General features: G+C 35.5%; 1 protein-coding gene across 2 annotated transcripts in view; it reads left to right on the top strand.

The window, feature by feature from the left end:
* Nucleotides 1-1,974: 1,974 nt before the first annotated feature.
* Nucleotides 1,975-20,889, top strand: part of LOC101889472 (ABC transporter G family member 23) — a 124,320-nt gene continuing 105,405 nt past the window's right edge. For both annotated transcript variants that reach the window (XM_059125323.1, XM_059125322.1), the window contains exon 1: nucleotides 1,975-2,168. In XM_059125323.1, the coding sequence (XP_058981306.1) occupies nucleotides 1,990-2,168 (179 nt within the window). In that variant the 5' untranslated portion in view covers nucleotides 1,975-1,989. The remainder of the gene's footprint in view (nucleotides 2,169-20,889) is intronic.

Here is a 20,889-nt window from a genome sequence, read left to right as displayed (position 1 = left end):
GATTGAGATATGGTGATGCTTTTGGAAATGTCTACTATTGTTGTTCGAAAAGTACGAAGTGATACGAAATTGGGTAAGGGAGGGAGAGCTGGAATCCTGAATTTGATATCGGGGTCTTTTTTAGTATCTGGGATTGGATTCGGAAATGTGTACTATTATTGAAGGAAAAGCACTGAATACTACTAAATTTGATATTGAGGTCTCTGTTAATATCTGGCGATGGTTTTGCAAACTTTGTTCGAAATGCTAGTAAATTTTGTATTGGTTGTAGGCATAGAGTAAAATTCTGAAATTTGATATTTAGATTACTGATTATATCTGTGTTTGCGATTTGGCGGTGGTTACGGAAACTCATGCTGTATTTGTACGAAAAGTACTAAATGGTACTAAATTGGGTATTGGGTGAATAGATATGATTGGAATCCTCAACTTTTGGTATGTGAATTTGGAATATTGTGATGCTATTGGAAATGTGTACTATTATTGTTCGAAAAGTACTAAGTGGTTCGAAATTAGGTGAGGGGATAGAGCTAGAATCCTGAAATTTAATATTGAGGTCTTTGTTAATATCTGGGATACTACTAAATTTTACATTGATGTCTCTGTTGCGGTGGTTTTGCAAAACTTTGTTTGAAACAACAGTAAATTTGCTATTGGTTGAAGGGATAGAGATAAAATTCTGAAATTTGATGTTTAGATTAATGATGGTATTTGCGTTTTTAGAGTTAGAGGGGGTTTTTGAAATGTGTACTATTATTGTTCGAAAAGTATTAAGTATTATTGTTGAGTGGAAGGATAGAGGATAGAGTGAAGAGATGGAACTGAAACCGTGACATTTTATATTGCGATAACTGTTGGTGTCTTGGATTGAGATATGGAATGGTTTTGCAAATTAGTTCTAATTTTTTTTTAATTAATGATTCTATGCCGAATGTAGGGTATTTCAAAATGCCATAATAGCACGTAATGTGGACACGTTCCAATGCATTTGTAGTTAGGCGTTCGTTACCCATAATTTGAGTCCACAACAAATGCAATTTCTTTCTCCACCACACATTTCCTTTCTCGTACTCTCTCCAACACACTCTCTCTCTTTAATTTCTCTCCAACTTCATTTAATGCTAATGTACTCTGGCAATTTGTTGTTAATAACTTACTAAACACATTTTGTTGTGGTTGTTGTTATTATGTATTATGCAGAGTTAATGTTGTTATTGCATTTCCCCCGAAAAGAAAAAACATCTACTCTATTACTTCTCCATCTTTCTTTTGTGCCGGTTTTCTTTGTTGATGTTCGATGTGTTCATGACGACGAAACTCTTTCATGCTCGAATTGTTGTTATTCAACGAACGTGTGGGGGAGTGTGTGGGGGGGAGGGATTTTGTGTTATCTATTATGAGCGCACTTGGAGACTTGGAGCAATTGTTGCTTCTCTTGTTGGCGTTGTTGCTGTTGTTGTTTTTGTTGCATTTCGAGTAACAGTTTCCATTTCACTTGGCCATTTCATTCGTCGAATATTTGGCTTAAGACCACTTTTACGACGACCAGCACTTTCAGTTTCATTTTCAATTTCATGGTTTGTCGTTTGGTATTTGTTTGATCGTTCCCTCAATCTTCAATATTCTACGTGTGGTTGTTGTTCGCGCGGGTTTATGATTTGATTTCATTGTAACAATTTCTTTTTTTCTTCAAATCCAAATAAATAATATTGTGACAGAGTCCCAAATGATATTGAAAAAACTATCAAATCAATGAAATTTCAGTTAATAAAAAAATTACGAATGCAACAACAAATCAGTGTTAATTTCATTTGACCAGTTTAGGGTCATGTCACTCCAATAAGATATCGGTAACTTACCCGAAATAGTGAGTTTTGTTGTGTTCAATTACTCAGCAAAATTTGTGGAAATCACAAAAATTATTAGAAAGAAAAGAAAAACCAAACAAAAAGTCAAAAATTACTTAATTTGAAAACTCCCAAAGAAATTATGGCTCCCTTGAAAATTGTCATTGCCTCCGCCATCCATCTGCCATCTTCGGCAACGCTGTCATTGTCTGGCTCAACAACAGCGTCATCAGCGTCGTCAGCATTGGCCAGACCCCAACAAACCGTTTTGGATATTGAGAAAATTAAACGCCATTTTAGCTGGTCCGATTGTGAGACAATGTAAGTTGATTGAACTTTTTTTCCTCATTCGTTTCGTTTCTACCACTTTTACGACTAATAAGCTCCTTCGTTCGTTTGCACATGCACATGAGTTGGTGCATTCATTGAACAATGATGTGCAATATAAAATTGTATTTAAAAATGTTCAATATTCAAATAACAAATGAGTATTTTGTATGAAATTTATTAAATATTTATGGATTGTTTGAAATGCTCTCTGTTGTGTAGCAAGTCTGCAAATACTAGCCAGTAAATATGCGCCCCTTTCAGCACAATTGATAATGGCAACCACATACCCTCCGAATTACCAGGATACTGGTAATTATTATTAATATAATGAATTATTCCTAAAAATTTTATGAGGCTAAATAATTTACTTGTAAAATATCGAAAGTATTGACCAAAAATGAATGTTCTGAAGCAGTTGGCCAATATTGAAAAATTCGTATCTGACCTGAGACTGATAAAAATATTACAACGTTCCAAATTTGGACCATATCGACTACTACCTATATTTTATATAAGATGTGTGCAATTTTTTGGAAACTGTGGAAATATACGTGAGGTAACAGATATAGCGGACCATTTTAATACTTGATCTGATACAGATAAAAATATTTGTATGTGCAAAATCTGAAGGAAATCGAACATTTATTTCCAATTTTATACAAAATCATAAATTCCGATTTAAGAGAATCGCCGACATATTTCGTAAGTTGTGACAGATATAATATAGGAGGGGTTCACAGTTATATATCACCTTCACAACAGATATTGTGTTGGCAAAACTGTTTTTATGTGTGAAATTTAGAAGATCTTGTGTTGATGGAAATATTGAGATGTATCAAGTCTGAATGGAAACCGAATCTGAATGTTTTATTTTTTTTCGAACGTTCCCACGCCCCACATTCCCACCCCTGCCGACCGAGGAGGCGACCTCCCTTTACGAAGGGATCGCGTACACATCATGTTCCGCATCATAATGGGAATTTAGTAGGAAATTGAAAACCAGATACAGAACCTATTTCATCAGCTAGTTTGTCAAATAATAAAACATGTATTTTAATTCTTTAAAAATAAAATTATTCTAGACTTAATAACTTCTAAACTCATACCAAAATCTACATTACAGTACACAGAATTATAGTCAACACAAATTTTACTAAGAGGTTCGCCCATTGAATAATTATGATCCATGAAACTCAAAATGGTGACCCTTTTGTGGGGGAGGTACCAGAAGGAGTGGACCGATATATTACATTTGCACACCAGACCTTGGGCAAATAAAAATTTTGTGATGTGTTTAATTTGATGAGAACTGGATGCTTATTTCGGATTTTATGATCGTTTTGGTTATTCAAAAATTGAATCCTTTGTGGAGGAGGTACCAGAAGGAATGGTCCGATTTCTACAATCTTTATAACAAATCTTGTGTTAATAGAAATATTAAGATGTGCTAAGTCTGAATGGAACGGGATGTGAATTTCGCATTTTATGAGCTTCATGAATTAAAAAAAAATTGACGCTTTGTGGGGGAGGTACCAGAAGGAGTAAACTGATATATTTCGTCTTCACGCCAGACCATGGGTTAGTAAAAATATTATGATGTGTGTAATTTGAAGACAATTGGACACCTATATCACATTTTATAAGAATTATAATTATTCAAAATTTTGACCCTTTGTGTGGGAGGTACTTGATGGAGTAAACCGATATTGTCCATTTTCTTACCTTGAGCAAAATCGAATTTTTATGCAGTAAATTATTTTCTTTGAAAATGTTGATATTTTGTGTGGGAGGTACCAGAAGGAGTGGACAAATATTGCCCATCTCCGAACTCGATCTAAACTTGACAATAATATTACGATGTACCAAGTTTGAATCAAATAGGATACTTCCTTCGCACCAGCCAGACAGATAGACGAACGGACATCGCTAGATCAAGTCCAAATGTCCTAAAACGGAGTTGGTCTAAAGAGAGCCTTATTTCGATGAGGCATGTTTTGGCCGAATTAAATGATATACAGGGTAAGATAAAAAACTGCAACAAAGTCAAACGCCATAATGTTTACATTATTTTTTTTTAATTTTATTGAACGAAAGCATCAAATTTTAGAAAAAGTTTAGATTTTTTCGAATTAGTCACCTTTTGGCCCGAATTATGGCCTTCAAACGGCCAATGAAACCGATACACGCTGCCCGAATGTTGCTCTGCGGTATTTTGGCCCATTCCCGACGAAGCGCTTGCTTGAGTTGATCGACACTTTGGTATTTTTTCGTGCCAACCTTGCTTTCTAAAATACTCCAGACATAATAATCCAACGGATTGGTATCCGGAGATTCTGGTGGCCATTGTGCGCTGAAAATGAAGCGAGGAACCACAATTTGTAACCATTCTTGGGTGGCGCGTGCTGAGTGCGATGGTGCTGAGATCTGCTGGAATGTCCTAGGTCTACGGCCAAAATGTTTGCATACCCAAGGCTTTAATACACCCTCCAGAATATTTCCGCGATAATATTCGGCATATTGGCTATTATGGCGGCCCACACCATCACCATGGCCGGTGCTTGAGTTCTGGTGGCCAACCGAAGGTGCACATTTTTAGCTGACCTCTTTGGCAAGTAAACACGATTATTTTGTTTGTTTACAAACTGCTGGACAACGAATGTTTTCAAATTCGGCAGTTCACCACTTTCGGCCAAGCGAAGCAACTAGTTTAACTCTTTTGAGTCTATTTTCTTTCTGTTGCGGTGTAAGTTCTTGCAATTTTTGGAATTTCAATGGTTTTACACCGATCTCATTTTTCAATATTTGCCGAATGGAATATTGCGATATGTTCAGCTCACGAGCCATTTTTCGGCCATTGCTACGCAGGTTTCGATCAAGTCGCTTCTTTACTTTTCGAACCATTTCTGCTGATGTTGCTGTTTTCTTCCGTCCACTACCAGTATCACGGTAACGAGCGATGGTACGAGACACAAAATATTAATTTATTTAAATGTTGGAGTGCTCTAACGGTTTTCCAGCCAAATATAAAGAAATCACACCATCACGCTTGAATTCCATCACGAATAACTTTTTTTCTGGAAAATTCTCACCAAAATGCTTTTGTACGCTTGTAAACATTATAATGAGCTGTCACTGGAATATTTTTAAACGGCTGTTGGACGAGTGGCTTAGAAATGACAGCAGTATGAAGTTTGCAGTTTTTTCCATCTCACCCTGTATACCCACTCTAGCTATATGGCTGAGGGTATAATAACCTATTTCATGTTAATATCAGAATTTTTATTTTGATTGTGCTAAGCTATTCACAAAGGTACCCACATGCATGTTCCATGTAAATAGTAAATGCATCATCAGTTGTTAACCGGTCAACAACCGGTTTAGTGTGTCATTAAAAAAAGTTGTGCAAACTACGTCACACACTGCCAGCATCCGCAAATGTGTAATAATTTTTTCTGAAGAAACTTTTCATGTTGTAGTTGGATGGAATATTTTCTATAAAATTAAAAATAAAAATGTTTACTTATTATCTGGTGGGTATGAGGGTTATTAGCGGACTTAGTACGGCTTATACAATTATGTTAATATTATTGTTAGTTCGATTCCAAAAGAAAATTTATTCGGAAAATTTAATGGAATGAAATTCATATTGGATTTATAAGAAAACTCTTTCGGTATGACTCAGAGAGACTTTCTTGAATGACGTTTTACTTTGATAATATTCGAAAAAAATTAAATGTCCTCAGCTGATGAAAAATGTACCATACTCTGGTAAACTATTTGAAATATATAAATTTGTGATTGAGGCAAGAGCACAATTGTTTCTTTAACAAGGCCTGAAGTAATCCATTCTTTCTTTTTGTCAAGCCATGAAAAAGGATGAGGTTTAAATCCAGCCAATATCGTTAATGTTTTCAATTCAATTCCATCCGTTTTTATTTGAGTAATGTTGTTATCGAATTCGTAGTAGATGTTGTTTTGCAAACATTTTATACGAATTAAGAAAAACGACATCAACCGGATTTGTGGGCGTATTACTGCAAGCATTAGTTAACCGATGCGCAGTGACTACCTAAATGGGAAATCGAAATTATTTCTTCTTTTTGTGTGTTAAAATAGATTAATGATTAACCATATTTGAAAAAAAATGAAATTTGTTATTTTGAAATTTCTAAAATGTCAATCTAGGAGAGAAATGCAGTGACCATTTAGGGAATTATTGCTTTTCAAACATTATGTTGGACGAACATTATATACATGACTAACAAGTTCGCGCTACCTCATTGGGGAAAAGTCCTCCTTAAAATTTTGAATTTATTCCAAGAGTACATCTTAGGCCTTCTTTGTACTCAAAATTCAGAATTTGTTCGGTTTGACGAAATTTTTATACCCTCTGCCATATGGCTACAGAGGGTATACAGGGTGAGAAAAAAACGGCAACAAAGACAAACCCCATAATTTTTACAATGAAAGCAAAAATGTCGGAAATAGCATAAAATTTTAGAATAAGTTTAGATTTGTTCGAATTGGTCAGCTTTGGCACGAATTATGACCTTCAAACGGCCAATGCCCTAATGTTGCTCTGTGGTATTTTGGCCCATTTCCGGCAAAGCACTTGCTTGAAGTGATCGACACTTTGGTATTTTTAGTGCCAACCTTACTTTCCAAAACACTCTAGACACAATAGTCCAACGAATTGGTATTCGGAGATTTTGGTGGTCATTGTGCGCTGGAAATGAGGCGGGGAACCTCATTTTGTAACCATTCTTCGGTGGCGCGTGCTGAGTGCGATGGTACTGAGTCCTATTGGAATGTCCAAAGTCTGCGACCAAAATGTTTACGTGCCCAAGGCTTTAATACATCCTCCAGAATATTTTCGCGATAATATTCGGAATTTATTCTGATGCCACGGTCGATTAATACAAGTGGAGAGCGACCATCGGCTGTTATGGCGGCCCACACCATCACCATAGCCGCTGCTTGAGTTCTGGTGGCCAACCAAAGGTACATATTTTCAGCTGACCTCTTTGGCAAGTAAAAACGATAATTTTGTTTGTTTACAAACTGCTGGACAACGAATATTTTCTCATCGGAGACGGAGAAACCCAAATTCAGCAGTTCACCACTTTCGGCCAAGCGAAGCAACTCATTAGCTCTTTTGAGTCTATTTTCTTTCTGTTGCGATGTAAGTTCTTGCACTTTTTGGAATTTTAATGGCCTAACCCCGAGCACATTTTTCATTTGCAACCGATCTAGAGATGTTCGTCCGTCTGTTTGTCTGTCTGGCTGGATGGCTGGTGCGCAAAATAACTCTCGTAGGGAGTATCCGATTTAATCCAAACTTGGGACATCGTAACATTATTATCAAATTTAGATCGAGTTCGGAGATGGATAGTATCGGTCCACTTCTTCTGGTACCTCGCACACAAAATGTTAACATTTTCAAAGAAAATAATTTGCTGCACAGAAAGAGAAAGGATAACTTTGCAAATCCTAATATTTGCATCAGTGTTAGATCAGATGTGAAAATGGACAAAAGCGATCCACTCCCACAAAGGGTCAACATTTTGAATATTTATAACTTTTATAAAATGTGATGTAAGAATTCGACAGTCTTCAAACTTCGCAAATCTCAAAATTTCTACCAAAACAAGATTTGATGTGACGATGGAATATATCCCCCACAAAGGGTCAGCATTTTGAATATTCATGAAGCTCATAAAACGTAAAATTAACATACGATTCCATTCAGACTTAGCACATTTCAATAGTTCTCTCTCCGCGCAAGATATGTTACAAGGATGGTAGAGATCGAAACATTCCTTCTGGTACCTCCCCTACAAAAGGGTCGACGTTTTGAATAACCAGAACGATCACTAAATCCGAAATAAGCATCCGGTTCTCTTCAAATTACACACATTATAATATTTGTATTATTTTTATTTTGTCTGGTACCTGCCCATAAAAGGTCAAAATTTTGAGTATCCATGAAGCTCATAAAACGGGAAATTAGCATCCGATTTCCATTCAGACTTGGTATATCTTGGTATATCTATATATATCTTGGTATATCTCAATATTTCCATCAACACAAGATCTGTTATAAAGATGGTAGAGTTCGCACCTTCACTTCTGGTACCTCCCCCACATAGGAGTCACAATTTCCAATACTTATATCTGTCATAAATTGCGAAATAAGTCGGCGATTCTTTACAACTACACATTTCTTTTAATACGGAATTTATGATTTCGCATAAAACTGGATACAAATATGCTTAATTGTAGTAGGTGGAGTATGAATACCTTGGTCCGCCAACTCACGCATATTTCCATATTTTCTAAAAATGTGCAAAAATCTCAAATAAAGTAAAGGAAATAGTCGATATGGTTCAAATCTGGTACGTTGTTATATTTATATCAGTTTTAGGTCAGATACGAATTGGTCAATATTAGCCAACTGCTTCAGAACCTCCCCCATAAAGAGTCAACAGTTTGAATAATCATAACTCAAGGCTGGGGGTATACATCTGTCTGCAAAACCAACTGATACTCGGCGCTGAACACAATTTTTCGACAAAAAAAAAATCGCCGCCAATTTTCCAATTTAAAAATTATGCGTTGCGGAAGATTTTTCGGCTTCAATTCTAGCCCCAGCTGTATTTTGAAAAACTTCACATCTAAATCCTTCTGCAATATTTTCCTCGTTATTGAGAAATGCAATGATTCGCAAGCCTTGATCGTTTGTAGTACGATTTATGGCTAAATTATAGATCAATCTGAAAATATTTGACTGCGAAACAAAACACGAAATGTGCTTTAACTGTTTAAACCAGTGTTTTCAAAAAAGATAATATCTAAACCATCGCCCTTTATATGAATGCCATAGTTACCCATACGTCAGAATCCAAGGCAGTGTCCGAACCGGTAACCAATATTGCAATGATTACTAATCTGAAGAAATTAAATGAAATTGGACCGCTTTGTAAGTGCCAACCACTTAAAACGCAATCAAACAAATTCCTTGTATGCAAAGTTTGGGCATGATTGCGTATGAGTTTTTACAAAAACAAGAGAAAAAACTTTACAACAACAACAACCCCGCTAATATTATAACAAGTTGGCGGAAATACAAGCATTGCATCGTTCCCGACAAACCCACAAATCTTCAGCCATGTTGGAAATCTTCCAAATGTGACAATGGAATACCGGTCTGTCGGTCGGCCTGCGATCGGTGGGATCTCATTCAACGAGAAGATGCTATTGCCAAATGTCAAACTCTTTTTTTTAGGCCAAATATTGTCACACAAGCGAACACGAATACTCCATTTGTCAAAATAGAAAAAAGACGCCAGCTAAAGAGTTTAGTAAACCAATGGAGAAGAAGAAAAAACATTTGTAGATGGACGGATATGTAAATCATTTTGCCAAGCTGGGAACTGCTCACCTCATGTGAGTGGTTTGTTTGTTTGTTTGGTTTATTGACTAGGCCATAACTAGACAAACGACTGTGACAAAATACCACTGATATTTTGGCTAGAATTGTTGTTGTCGCATTAGCTGTGTCCGTAGCAGCAGCTAAGCAGCTGTTGTTGCGACAGAGCGCATACAAACCCGAACCATTCATCCAAGCAATTCCCAAATATAATTTGGTTGATTTTCTTTTCTTTTCGTGTTTTTTTTTTCTACATCATCCAGATGTAAAGCCAATATCGCCAAAGAAACCAAAGCAAATGAAAAAGCAAAAAAAAAAAATGGACTTTTTGTTTAAAATTGGAATTTATGGAAAAAAGAAGTCAAAACAAAAAAATTTAAAATTTTATATTTTCAAGGTCAGCCATAAATACGCTTTGTATAGTTTTGACTATTTTCGGATGGTCGTCGTCTGCCACGAATGAAGCTCATAGATATGCATTGATTGCCATTGATTTTTGACGATGGCCGATGAAATTTTTTTTTGGATGACAAATGGGAATTTCGGAGATGGGGGAGGAAAGAGGGGGCGGTCTGTGTATGGGTGTGTACTTCCTATACTTGGCTACAAATGAAATTAGATTCATATGGGGATTTTAGTTAATCTATTTCATTTTCATGAAATCAACAACAACAAATAAAATAGTATCAGTCGATTTTGCCGACAGATGTGTATCCCCAGCCTTAAGTTATGATTATTCAAACTGCTGACCCTTTATGGGGGAGGTTCCGCAGCAGTTGACCAATTCGAATCTGACCTAAGACTGATATAAATATGACAAAGTACCAGATTTGGACTATATCGTTTACTTCCTATACGTAATATGAGATATGTGCAAGTTTTTGGAGAATGTGGAAATATACGTGAGGTACCTGATATAGCGGATCGAAGTATTCCATTTTCATACTTCATCTAATACAGATAAAAATATTGATAAATGCAAAATTTAAAGGAAATCGAACGGAAATCGAATTTTATGCGAAATCATAAATTACATATTCATACCCGATTTCTGGTTAAGAGAAATATTTAGATATCGCAAGTTGTAAAGAATCGCCGACTTGTTTCGCAAGTTATGACAAATATAAGTATTTCGCGTTTTATGAGTTTCATGGGTACTTTTACCCTTTGTGGGGGAGGTACCAGAAGAAGTATACCGATGCATTTCATCTTCACAGCAGATCTTGTCTTAGTAGAAATAATGGGATGTGTAAAATATGAAAAGATTCGGATGATTATTTCGGTTTTGAAGATAGTTTTGGTTATTAAAAACTTTAACCCTTTGTGGGAGAGGTACCAGAAGGAATGTTCCGATCTCCACCATCTTTATAACAGATCTTGTGTCGATAGTAATATTGAGATGTGCTAAGTGTGAATGGAATCGGATGTTAATTTCGTGTTTTATGAGCTTCATGCATATTCAAAATGTTGACCCTTTGTAGGGGAGATACCACAAGGAGTGGATCGATATATTCCATCTTCACATCAGATTTTGTTTTAATAGAAGTATTAAGATATGCGAAGTATAAAGACAATCTGACTCTTACATCACATTTTATAAGAGTTATAACTATTTAACATTTTGGCCCTTTGTGGGGGAGGTACTTGATGGAGTGGACCGATATTGTCCATTTTCGCACCTGACCTAGAACTGATGGAAATATTAGGATTTGCAAAGTTGGAGTCAAATCGGATCATCCACTCTCTTTCTGTGCAATGAAATATTTTCTTTGAAAATATCGACATTTTGTGGGGGAGGTACCAGATATTGCCCATATCCGAACTCGATCTAAGTTTGACAATAATAATGCGATGTTTGAAGCAAATCGCATACTCCTTTCGAGAGTTATCGTGCGCACCAGCCAGCTAAACAGATGGACGGACGGACCGACGGACGGAAATAGCTAGATTGAATCCAAATGTCCGGAAACGAATTTGTTCCAAAGAGACCTAGGGTCTAAAACCGTTATTTCAATGAGACACGTTTTGGCAGTATCTAATGATATACAGGATGAGATTAAAAAAAAACTGCAACAAAGTCAACGCGATAATTATTCCATTTTTTATTTTTTTTTTAATGAAAGCAAAAAATGTCGGAAATATCATCAAATTTTGGAATAAGTTTAGATTTGTTCGAATTGGTCACCTTTTGGCACGAATAATGTCCTTCAAACGGCCAATGAAACCGTCACACGCTTCCCGAATGTTGCTCTACGGTATTTTGGCCCATTCCCGGCGAAGCGCTTGCTTGAGATGATCGACACTTTGGTATTTTTTGGTGCCAACCTTGCTTTCCAAAATACTCCAGACACAATAGTCCAACGGATTGGTATCCGGAGATTTTGGTGGCCATTGTGCGCTGGAAATGAAGCGAGGCACCTCATTTTGTAAACATTCTTGGGTGGCTCTTGCTGAGTGCAATGGTGCTGAGTCCTCTTATAATGTCCAAGGTCTGCGGCCAAAATGTTTGCCTGCCCAAGCCTTCATACACCCTTCAGAATATTTCCGTGATAATATTCGGTATTTACTCTGATGCCACGGACAATTAATACGAGAGGAGTGCGACCATCGGCAGTTTTCTCATCGGAGAAAACCAAATTCTGCAATTCACCACTTTCGGCCAATATCTTTAGCACTTTTGAGTCTATTTTCTTTCTGTTGCGGTGCAAGTTCTTGCAAATTTTGGAATTTCAATGGTCTCAATGGGCTCATTTTTCAATATTTGCGGAATGGAATATTGCTATATGTTCAGCTCACGAGCCATTTTTCGGCCACTGCTACGCGGGTTTCTGCTTATGTTGCTGTTTTCTTTCGTCCACTTTCTTGACGTCGGGCTACCAGTATCACGTTACCGAGCGATGGTACGAGACATAAAATATTTATTTATTATATTTAGTAGCCCTACCGAAACAAGGACAATAAATATATTTCGAATATTTAATTTTAAACAACAATGACTATCCCGATATCAAAAAAATTTCTTTTGTGAATAATAGGTGTAGAGATAGAGATATGTTGTAACGCGAAAAAGGCCGTAAAGACTTTTGCTCTACGTCTGAAGAAGCATTTTGTGATTACTGTTATTTTAAAAGAATTATTTTTTTCAGAAGTCTTTCGATTTGGCCTAGCAATAAATCATTTTCAAGAATTTTGTATGAAATCTTTGAAAAAATCAAAATAGTTTTGCTAACTTCAATATTTTTGCCTGAAATCATAATCACAAACATGTCTTTATTGTTTTTAAGTTCGCATGGATTTTTTTTTGTCAGACTACAACCTTTGATGTTTGATAACAATTTCAAAAAATCAGCCATTAAAATAAAGAATATTTCTAGACTTTAGTTAAGGAAGCAAATATTTTTATGTTTATTTTCAATTGCCAGAATTCTATTGTTAGTTTTTAGTTAAACCCGGCAATAGGCTTGCCCTCCATAAAAATCATAATCTTTCACCTCCTCCCCCCCAACCCCTGTACTCGTAGAGTCGCCTCCGTACAAGTGACAAGTCAAGTCTTTAATGGTTTCTTTGTTAAAATGAATCATAAAGTCATGTAATTTGTTTACCGGCGAGGGCAAAGCCCAACAACAACAACAACTTGAAAATAAACAGCAAACTTAAATATTATATAATAATTGTTTATTTTTTGGCCCAACAGCAACAACAACAACAAGCACATTAAAAGAAATACAAAATTGTTCGGTCAATGCTGTTGATTCTACGCGTTTCAGCGCGTGTTAATGTTCATGCGTACAGACGTGTCAGTATGTTTGCCATTTGCCTGAAAGAAGCTGAGCGTTGAGAAAGGGTGGTCAGTTTTGGAGTGATGAGAGAATTTTTTAATAAAAATTGTTATCAATAATATATAAGAAGGAAAGGAAAATACTAATTATGTCTGCCCAAAGGATTTGAGATATTTCCGAGATTGTGGACGGATATATAATTATATATTATATTTTATTATATTATAAATCTGCAACCAACTTTAGACTGCTGTCGTTTCTGAGCCACTCTTGCGACAGCTGTTAAAATTATTTCAGTAACAGCTCATTATATTGTTTACAAGCGTACGAAAGCATTTTGGTGAGAATTTTCCAAAAAAAGTTATTCGTGGTGGAATTCAAGCGTGATAGTGTGATTTCTTTATATTTGGATTGAAAACCACGAGTGGCTATCGTTAGAGCACTTAAGCATTTAAATGTGAATAAATCTTTTGTGTCTCGTACCATCGCTCGTTACCGTGATACTAGTAGCGTAGCCCGACGTCAAGGAAGTGGACGAAAGAAAGCAGCAACATCAGCAGACATGTTTCGAAAATTAAGAAGAGACTTGATCGAAACCCGCGTCGCAGTGGACGAAAAATGGCTAGTGAGCTGAACATATCGCAATATTCCATTAGGCAAATATTGAAAAATGAGCTCTGGGTAAAGCCATTGAAATTCTAAAAAGTGCAACAACTTACACCGATACAGAAAGAAAATAGTCTCAAAAGAGCTAAAGTGTTGCTTCGCTAGACCGAAAGTGGTGAACTTCCGAATTTGGTTTTCTCCGATGAGAAAATATTCGTTGTTCTGCATGATCGTGTTTACATGCCAAAGAGGTCGGCTGAAAATGTGCCCCTTCGGTTGGCCACCAGAACTCAAGCGCCTGACATGGTGATGGTGTGGGCCGCCATAACAGCCGATGGTCGCTCTCCGCTCGTATTAATCGACCGTCGCATCAGAATAAATGCCGAATATTATAGCGAAAATATTCTGGAGGGTGTATTAAAGTCTTGGGCACGCTAGCATTTTGGCCGCAGACCTTGGACATTTCAACAGGACTCAGCACGCGCCACCCAAGAACGGTTACAAAATGAGGTTCCTCGCTTCATTTCCAGCGCACAATGGCCACCAAAATCTCCAGATACCAATCCGTTGGACTATTGTGTTTGGAGTATTTTGGAGAGCAAGGTTGGCAAGCGCATCGCCGGGAATGGGCCTAAATACTGCAGAGCAACATTCGGGCAGCGTGTGACGGTTTCATTGGCCGTTTGAAAGGTGACCAAATCGAACAAATTTAAACTTATTTTTAAATTTTTGCCTTCATTCAATAAAATTAAAAAAATGTAAAAATTATGGCGTTTGACTTTGTTGCAGTTTTTTTTCTCACCCTGTATGTGTGCGAACTGTACTAAGAATTTGGAATAGTTTTGTTTAGGGTGAACGGATGAAGCTGGAATTTTGAAATTGTGTATTGGAAACCCTGTTGGTGGTAGGTTTGGTTTAAAGAGGTGGTCTTGGAAATATGTACCACATGTGCACATAATGTACTAAATATTACTATTTTTGGTACAATTTGATAATTAGGTGATCAGATTGTGCTTGAAATTATATTATTATTATGATATTAGGATCGTTGCTCATATGTAGCCTGGATGTATGGAGGTGGTTTCGGAAATGTGTACTATAATTGTACGAAAAGTACTGAATGGAACTAAATTGGGTATAGGCTGAAGGGATACAGATAATACTCTGAAATTTAACACTTTGTTTACTGATGGTATCTGTGTTTGAGATCTGTGATTGAGAGGTGGAGCTGATTTTGGATATACGTACTATAACTGTACTGAATGGTACAAAATTGGGTATTAGCTGAAGGGATGGATCTGGAATCACGAAATTTTATATTGAGATCTCGAATTGGGATATGGAGGTGGTTTTGGAATTTTTACGAAAAGTACTAAATAGTACTAAATTTGGTATTGGGTGAAGAGCTGGATTCCTGAAATTTAATATTAAAGACATTATTGGGATTTTGCATTAGGATATAGAGGTGGTCTTGGAAATGTGTTCTATAATTGTACGTAAAGTACTAAATTTTGTATTGGGTGAAGGAATAAAGCTGAAGTCCTGAAGTTTGATATAGATGTCACGGTTGGAGTCTGTGGTAAATATATGTGAATGGTTTTGGAAACGTGCACTATAATTTTACGAAAAGTACTAAATAATACAAAATTGGGTATTGAGTGATGAGATATAGCTGGAATCCTGAAATTTAATATGAATGTCACTGTTGATGTCTGTGGTTTAGAGATGGAGCTGGTTTTGGAATTACAGAGCTGAAATTTGATATTGCGGTCTCTGTTGGTATCTGGAATTTAGATATGGAGGTGGTTTGGGAAAAGCGTACTAAATAGTACTAATTTTGGAACATTGTTGGTGTATAGGATGGAGGGATGTATATTGTTTTGGACATGCGTACTAAATGTAACTAAACTTGGTTTTGGGTAAAAATACAAAACTTATGTTCCTGAAATGAGTAAAGTCGACAGAGAGTGTGCGCGTCCGAATATAATACCTAAGGCTGCCAGTTCGAGACTCGAGATTGGGAAACGAAAAAAAAACATTTATATTTGAAAGAATCATTAATCCTTGTATCCGGGATAATTTCTTTTTATGGCGGATAAATAGTTCTCTTTCATGAAATCAGTTAATTGCTTGCAGATTTTTGCAGACGTGCGTCTGTTTACTCTTTGCAGTTTTCTTGAAAAGAGAACAGACCTAGCTAACACTGTAAAAAATTATACATATACTGTTCAATTCCTGCAGGAAAAGTAACCAGACAAATATAATACCAGATTCGCGGTAGGTTTGGCACTCAAAACATTTACAAAGTTTTCATATTTTAATATTTGTATCGCCACTAGGATAAGAGATGTTACCTTCGGTAGCTTTTCCACAAAGGGTCGACATTTTGAATAGTTATATATCGGTTCTTCTTGTGGTACCTCATCCACAAATGGTCACCTATTTCTATCACTCCACACATACCATATCTGTTGTCAAAATGTTATATATCGGTTCGATCCTTCTGGTAACAGTTTTGAATTGCATATAATTGCAATTTTACTATCTCCACAAAATATACACATTCCTGTTAAAAACACCCTATTAAAATTAAAATTCATTTTCAAATATATATCCATACAATTACGCCTTATACTTGCCACGTACCTCAAAATGCACACACACTCACATCAAACATTCCACAATAACTCAGATGAGTTGATCTATTTGATATTTATTCAAGTTCACGTCAAGCCAACAACCGCCGACAATTTAAAGGAGAAAAGATCAAAATACGCGATCTCTAATATAATATATGTCTCTGTAAAAAATACACTGCACCTTGTCATCGTCACCGCCATCCTCGTCATTCAGTTATGATCTGGAATTTATTTTAGAATCCAAAACAAAGTTCATAATTCCGCCTTAAAAAAAATGCTCGCTCATACGTTGTCTGGTCGTTGTTGTTGTTGCTGAAATCTAATAATTTAATATGATTCTTAATAACTGCCAAGAGCAAATGTTGGCGAACTTTGAACCTTTCATTGGTCGACGTTGGGAATTGTGTGCGCGGTGACGCATTGGTTTCTATTGAAACTGTTGATTTTTTTCAGTAATTAGTCCAGGAATTATTCTAAAGGTGAGTTGGATATTAAAAGCAAACTACCTTCTAATTACTTGATTCCATTATAATTTTGCAACAAACAAATTGATCTTTGCTGAACCTTTGATAGCTGAACATATAGCCATACATACATACATAGGTATGTACATATGTATTTTTTCTTAATTACAATCATTCAAAATAACAACATTCCATTAACAACAGAGTTACAGACGTCCTAGCCAATGAAAATGTTCAGTTAGATCTAGAATATATTTTTCTAATATTTGTTTTGCTTTAATTAAATATATTTTAACAAAGCTATTTCCGCAATAACATAGATATATTTTTAAAAATATTTGTAAAAAAATATTTTCCATAGAAAATAGTTAGAAGCTAAATTGACTTATTCGGACAAATTTTTCATTTTTAATAAAGAAAACACATCTTTATAGCTACAATTTTATTCAGCTTAAAAATTTGTTTTTAGATTTCGAAAGCTCTCAATTTTATTCGATCTTATCAAACAAGACGTTTGTCTTATAAACATTTCGAACTTGAGGTTGAATTGTTGATCAAAATTCGTCTGTTGTAATACCTCGAGCATTCAAACCAATCAATATAAGAAACTTAATATGAACAGAGCTGTCGATTTTTGGCAGTCAGACCAGGTAGGAAGATGGGATCGGAAAGCTCGAAATGGTATCCTATTAATTTGCGATTTTTACAATTTTTTTCCAAAAGAAATATATGGAATTTAACATATAGGATTAATAGGAAGTCGAGAACCTTTATACAAAAATTAGTCCCATTTAAAGTAACTATAGAGCTACTGCTGAAATTTCTGAACGTTTGTTCATTTCCACGAATTTCACCACATGTTCTTGTTTCGGTTTTTGAAAGGATGTGGTAAGTCTCTTCGAAAAAAGGTAGAAATCTGCCATATTTTTACTCTCCCCCATCTAACGACACCGAAATAAAGGTATGACCAATTTTCCCGCAAACTTGTCTTTAATTTCTGTCTCGTGGGCGCTCATTGAATACATCTTTATCTTAGGAAAATTTTTCAGAATGAACTCTGGTTTGGAGATAGATATATAGAAAAATTTTATATTTTATTTTTTATTATTATATTTATAGGTAAATAGGCTTTTGCGTTTCCACAGTTTAGAAACTATCCTTGTAAAGAAACATTTTTATAAGTCCAAAAAATTGATCCAAAATTTTAAGACCAATATGCTAAATATGATTCCAGATGAACTCTAGGTTACGTTTTATTTTCAGTAGTTAATACTGGTTAGGACTTAGAGCTTGGGGGTAGCCTTTTGATACAAATTTTCACACAATCTGCTTTAATTTCGAATTTAGTAACAATTAAGTTCGGTCAGGACAAACTTTTAAAACTTCGCCCACTTGAGAAGAAACGCTTTTGAAAAAAAAAATTATTAAAGTGCCAAACTTAAAAAATATCGGTTAAAATGTAGTTGAAACTATTGAAACATGGAATATCGTCATATGAGCTCTATACGAATATCTCAGATATATACATGGTAGAATCAAGGAGGTTAAAATGTTTTCAAAAATTATTCATTTGACAACATTTCATTGTCAAAATTCGTATTTATAAATCCATTGTACATACACAAATCATAGATGGGAACCTGTTTCTTTGTAGTGAAATATGACGAGGTAAATTACAGAAAATTCAGAGATGGGAATGCTTTTGTAATATCCTTATCTTCTTAATTTTACCATAGATATATAGAAAATTTGCACACGAAACGATGGTACATATTACGAATTTCAGATATCAAATTTGAAAACATTATATTGAAAGTAGGTAGGTGCCCGCTACTTCGTTGGAGAAAATGGCGGAAAAAGTTAAACTATTATACCAATATTCATATTTCCAGTCCTATTTCCTGTATACCAAATTTAGTACCATTTTGTAGACTATAAAGTACGTATTTTCAAATCAATTTCCTTGTCCAAACATAAGACACTCAGAGTAATTCCCATACCAATAGTAACAATTCTTGCCCTTTTTCTACTCTATATACCAAATTTTGTATCATTTAGAACTTTTCGCACACTTCGGACAAATTCATCCTATTACCTAGAAGCTACACTCTCACGGTGATCCCCATATCAAAAGTATTAAGTGCCCGGTTCTGAAGCGAAAAGTCAACCTTATAGTCTTAGATTCTTTTCTACATTTCGTTTTGGGCCTATTTAGTACTCAAAATGCACATTTTTTCAGTTTTCAGATTTTCAAGAACAACAAGGAAAATTTTTACCATTGACACCCAAACCATTCTTTCATTTTGAAGTTTACCGAGAAGGATATTAGTATAACCGTTTCGCAATGGTCCCGCATCCAATTTTTCTGTCCAAAACTATTTCAATGTCTCCATTTACAAATTCTAGAAACCAACTGTGACCTCAAAATCAAATTTCAGAGTTCAGAATTCAAGCTCTATTCATTAAGTTAACGACAAATTTAGTACCATTTCATACGTTTTAAATAGCCATATTGCGCATTTTCAATTCCCCCTCCAAATTTCAACCTCAGATACCAGAATTTTAGAATTTTATCTCTATCCCCTCAACCAAGACCAAATTTAGTACCATTTAGTACTTTTCATACAATTATAATAAACACTTCCCCACCTCCCTGTTTCAAACCCATATACCAACAGAGACCTCAATATGAAATTTGAGGAATCTTCACTGAATATCAAATTTAGTGTCATTTATTTACATATTTTAATGCGTCCCTATTTCCAACCACAGTCAAATCTCAAACACAAATACCATTAGTAATCTTAAAATCAATTTTCAGAATTTTATCTCTATCCAATCCAATCCAATACCAAATATAGTACCACTCAGTACTTTTTGTACAATTATTTATAGTACACATTTTCAAAGTGACATCAATAACAAAATTCTAGATTTCAGCTATATTTCTTTACTCAATACCAAATTTGGACCATTAAGAACTTATTTCCAAATATATTATAGAACTTATATTCCAAGACCAATTCCAGATACCAGCAGAATCCTCAGTGGAGGATTCCAGTCGTATAACTTCAACAAATAGCAAATTTAGTTCCATTTAGAACTTTTCGTAAAAATGTAGTTCTCATTTTCAAACCACCGACAAATATCAAACATCAGTATTACAAATTTGAAATTTCCGAATTTTATCGCTACCCCTTAATCCAATACCATACATAGTACCATTCTGTACAAGTTCCAATACAGGCGTATGGACTTGTAGGGGTTCTAAATCTACAGAGTAGATTTAGATCCGAAAGTGTATTATTTGTTGCACAAAGACGAACAACAAAACTATGAATATTAGACAACACCACAAGTATACAGGCGATACTTATGTGTTGCTAATAAGGCACTGGTGGTTAAGGCTTTAATAAAACACTTGTTTTAATTAAAAGACTCTGACGGTCTGAATTTATATATTTATTAGTTAAAACAATTCTTTTGGTTGTGGCAAAGTTTAGCTTCTTGCTTCTTCTAGCTTAGCGATCAATCACCCTGGTCGACAGCAGTAATAGTTGAGGTATCGATTGTTGGCCTATCGGTGTAATGAACCAGGAACCTCAACACATTCAATTATAATACACCGAAACCACCTCTATATTTTCAGACTACCAAATTTCAGATTTCAAGCTCTATCTGTTCACCCAATACCAAATTTAACCAAACAGTACTATTTCGGGCACTTGAGGTACATATTTTTAAAACCAACTCTTTATCAAAAACCTACCACCATCAGGAGCCCTAATACAAAAT

The sequence above is a fragment of the Musca domestica genome, unplaced genomic scaffold, assembly GCF_030504385.1.
Source record: "Musca domestica strain aabys unplaced genomic scaffold, Musca_domestica.polishedcontigs.V.1.1 33, whole genome shotgun sequence".
Classification (NCBI taxonomy): domain Eukaryota; kingdom Metazoa; phylum Arthropoda; class Insecta; order Diptera; family Muscidae; genus Musca; species Musca domestica.
Note: the sequence above shows the minus strand (reverse complement) of the source record. Positions and strands in the feature narration are given on the sequence as shown.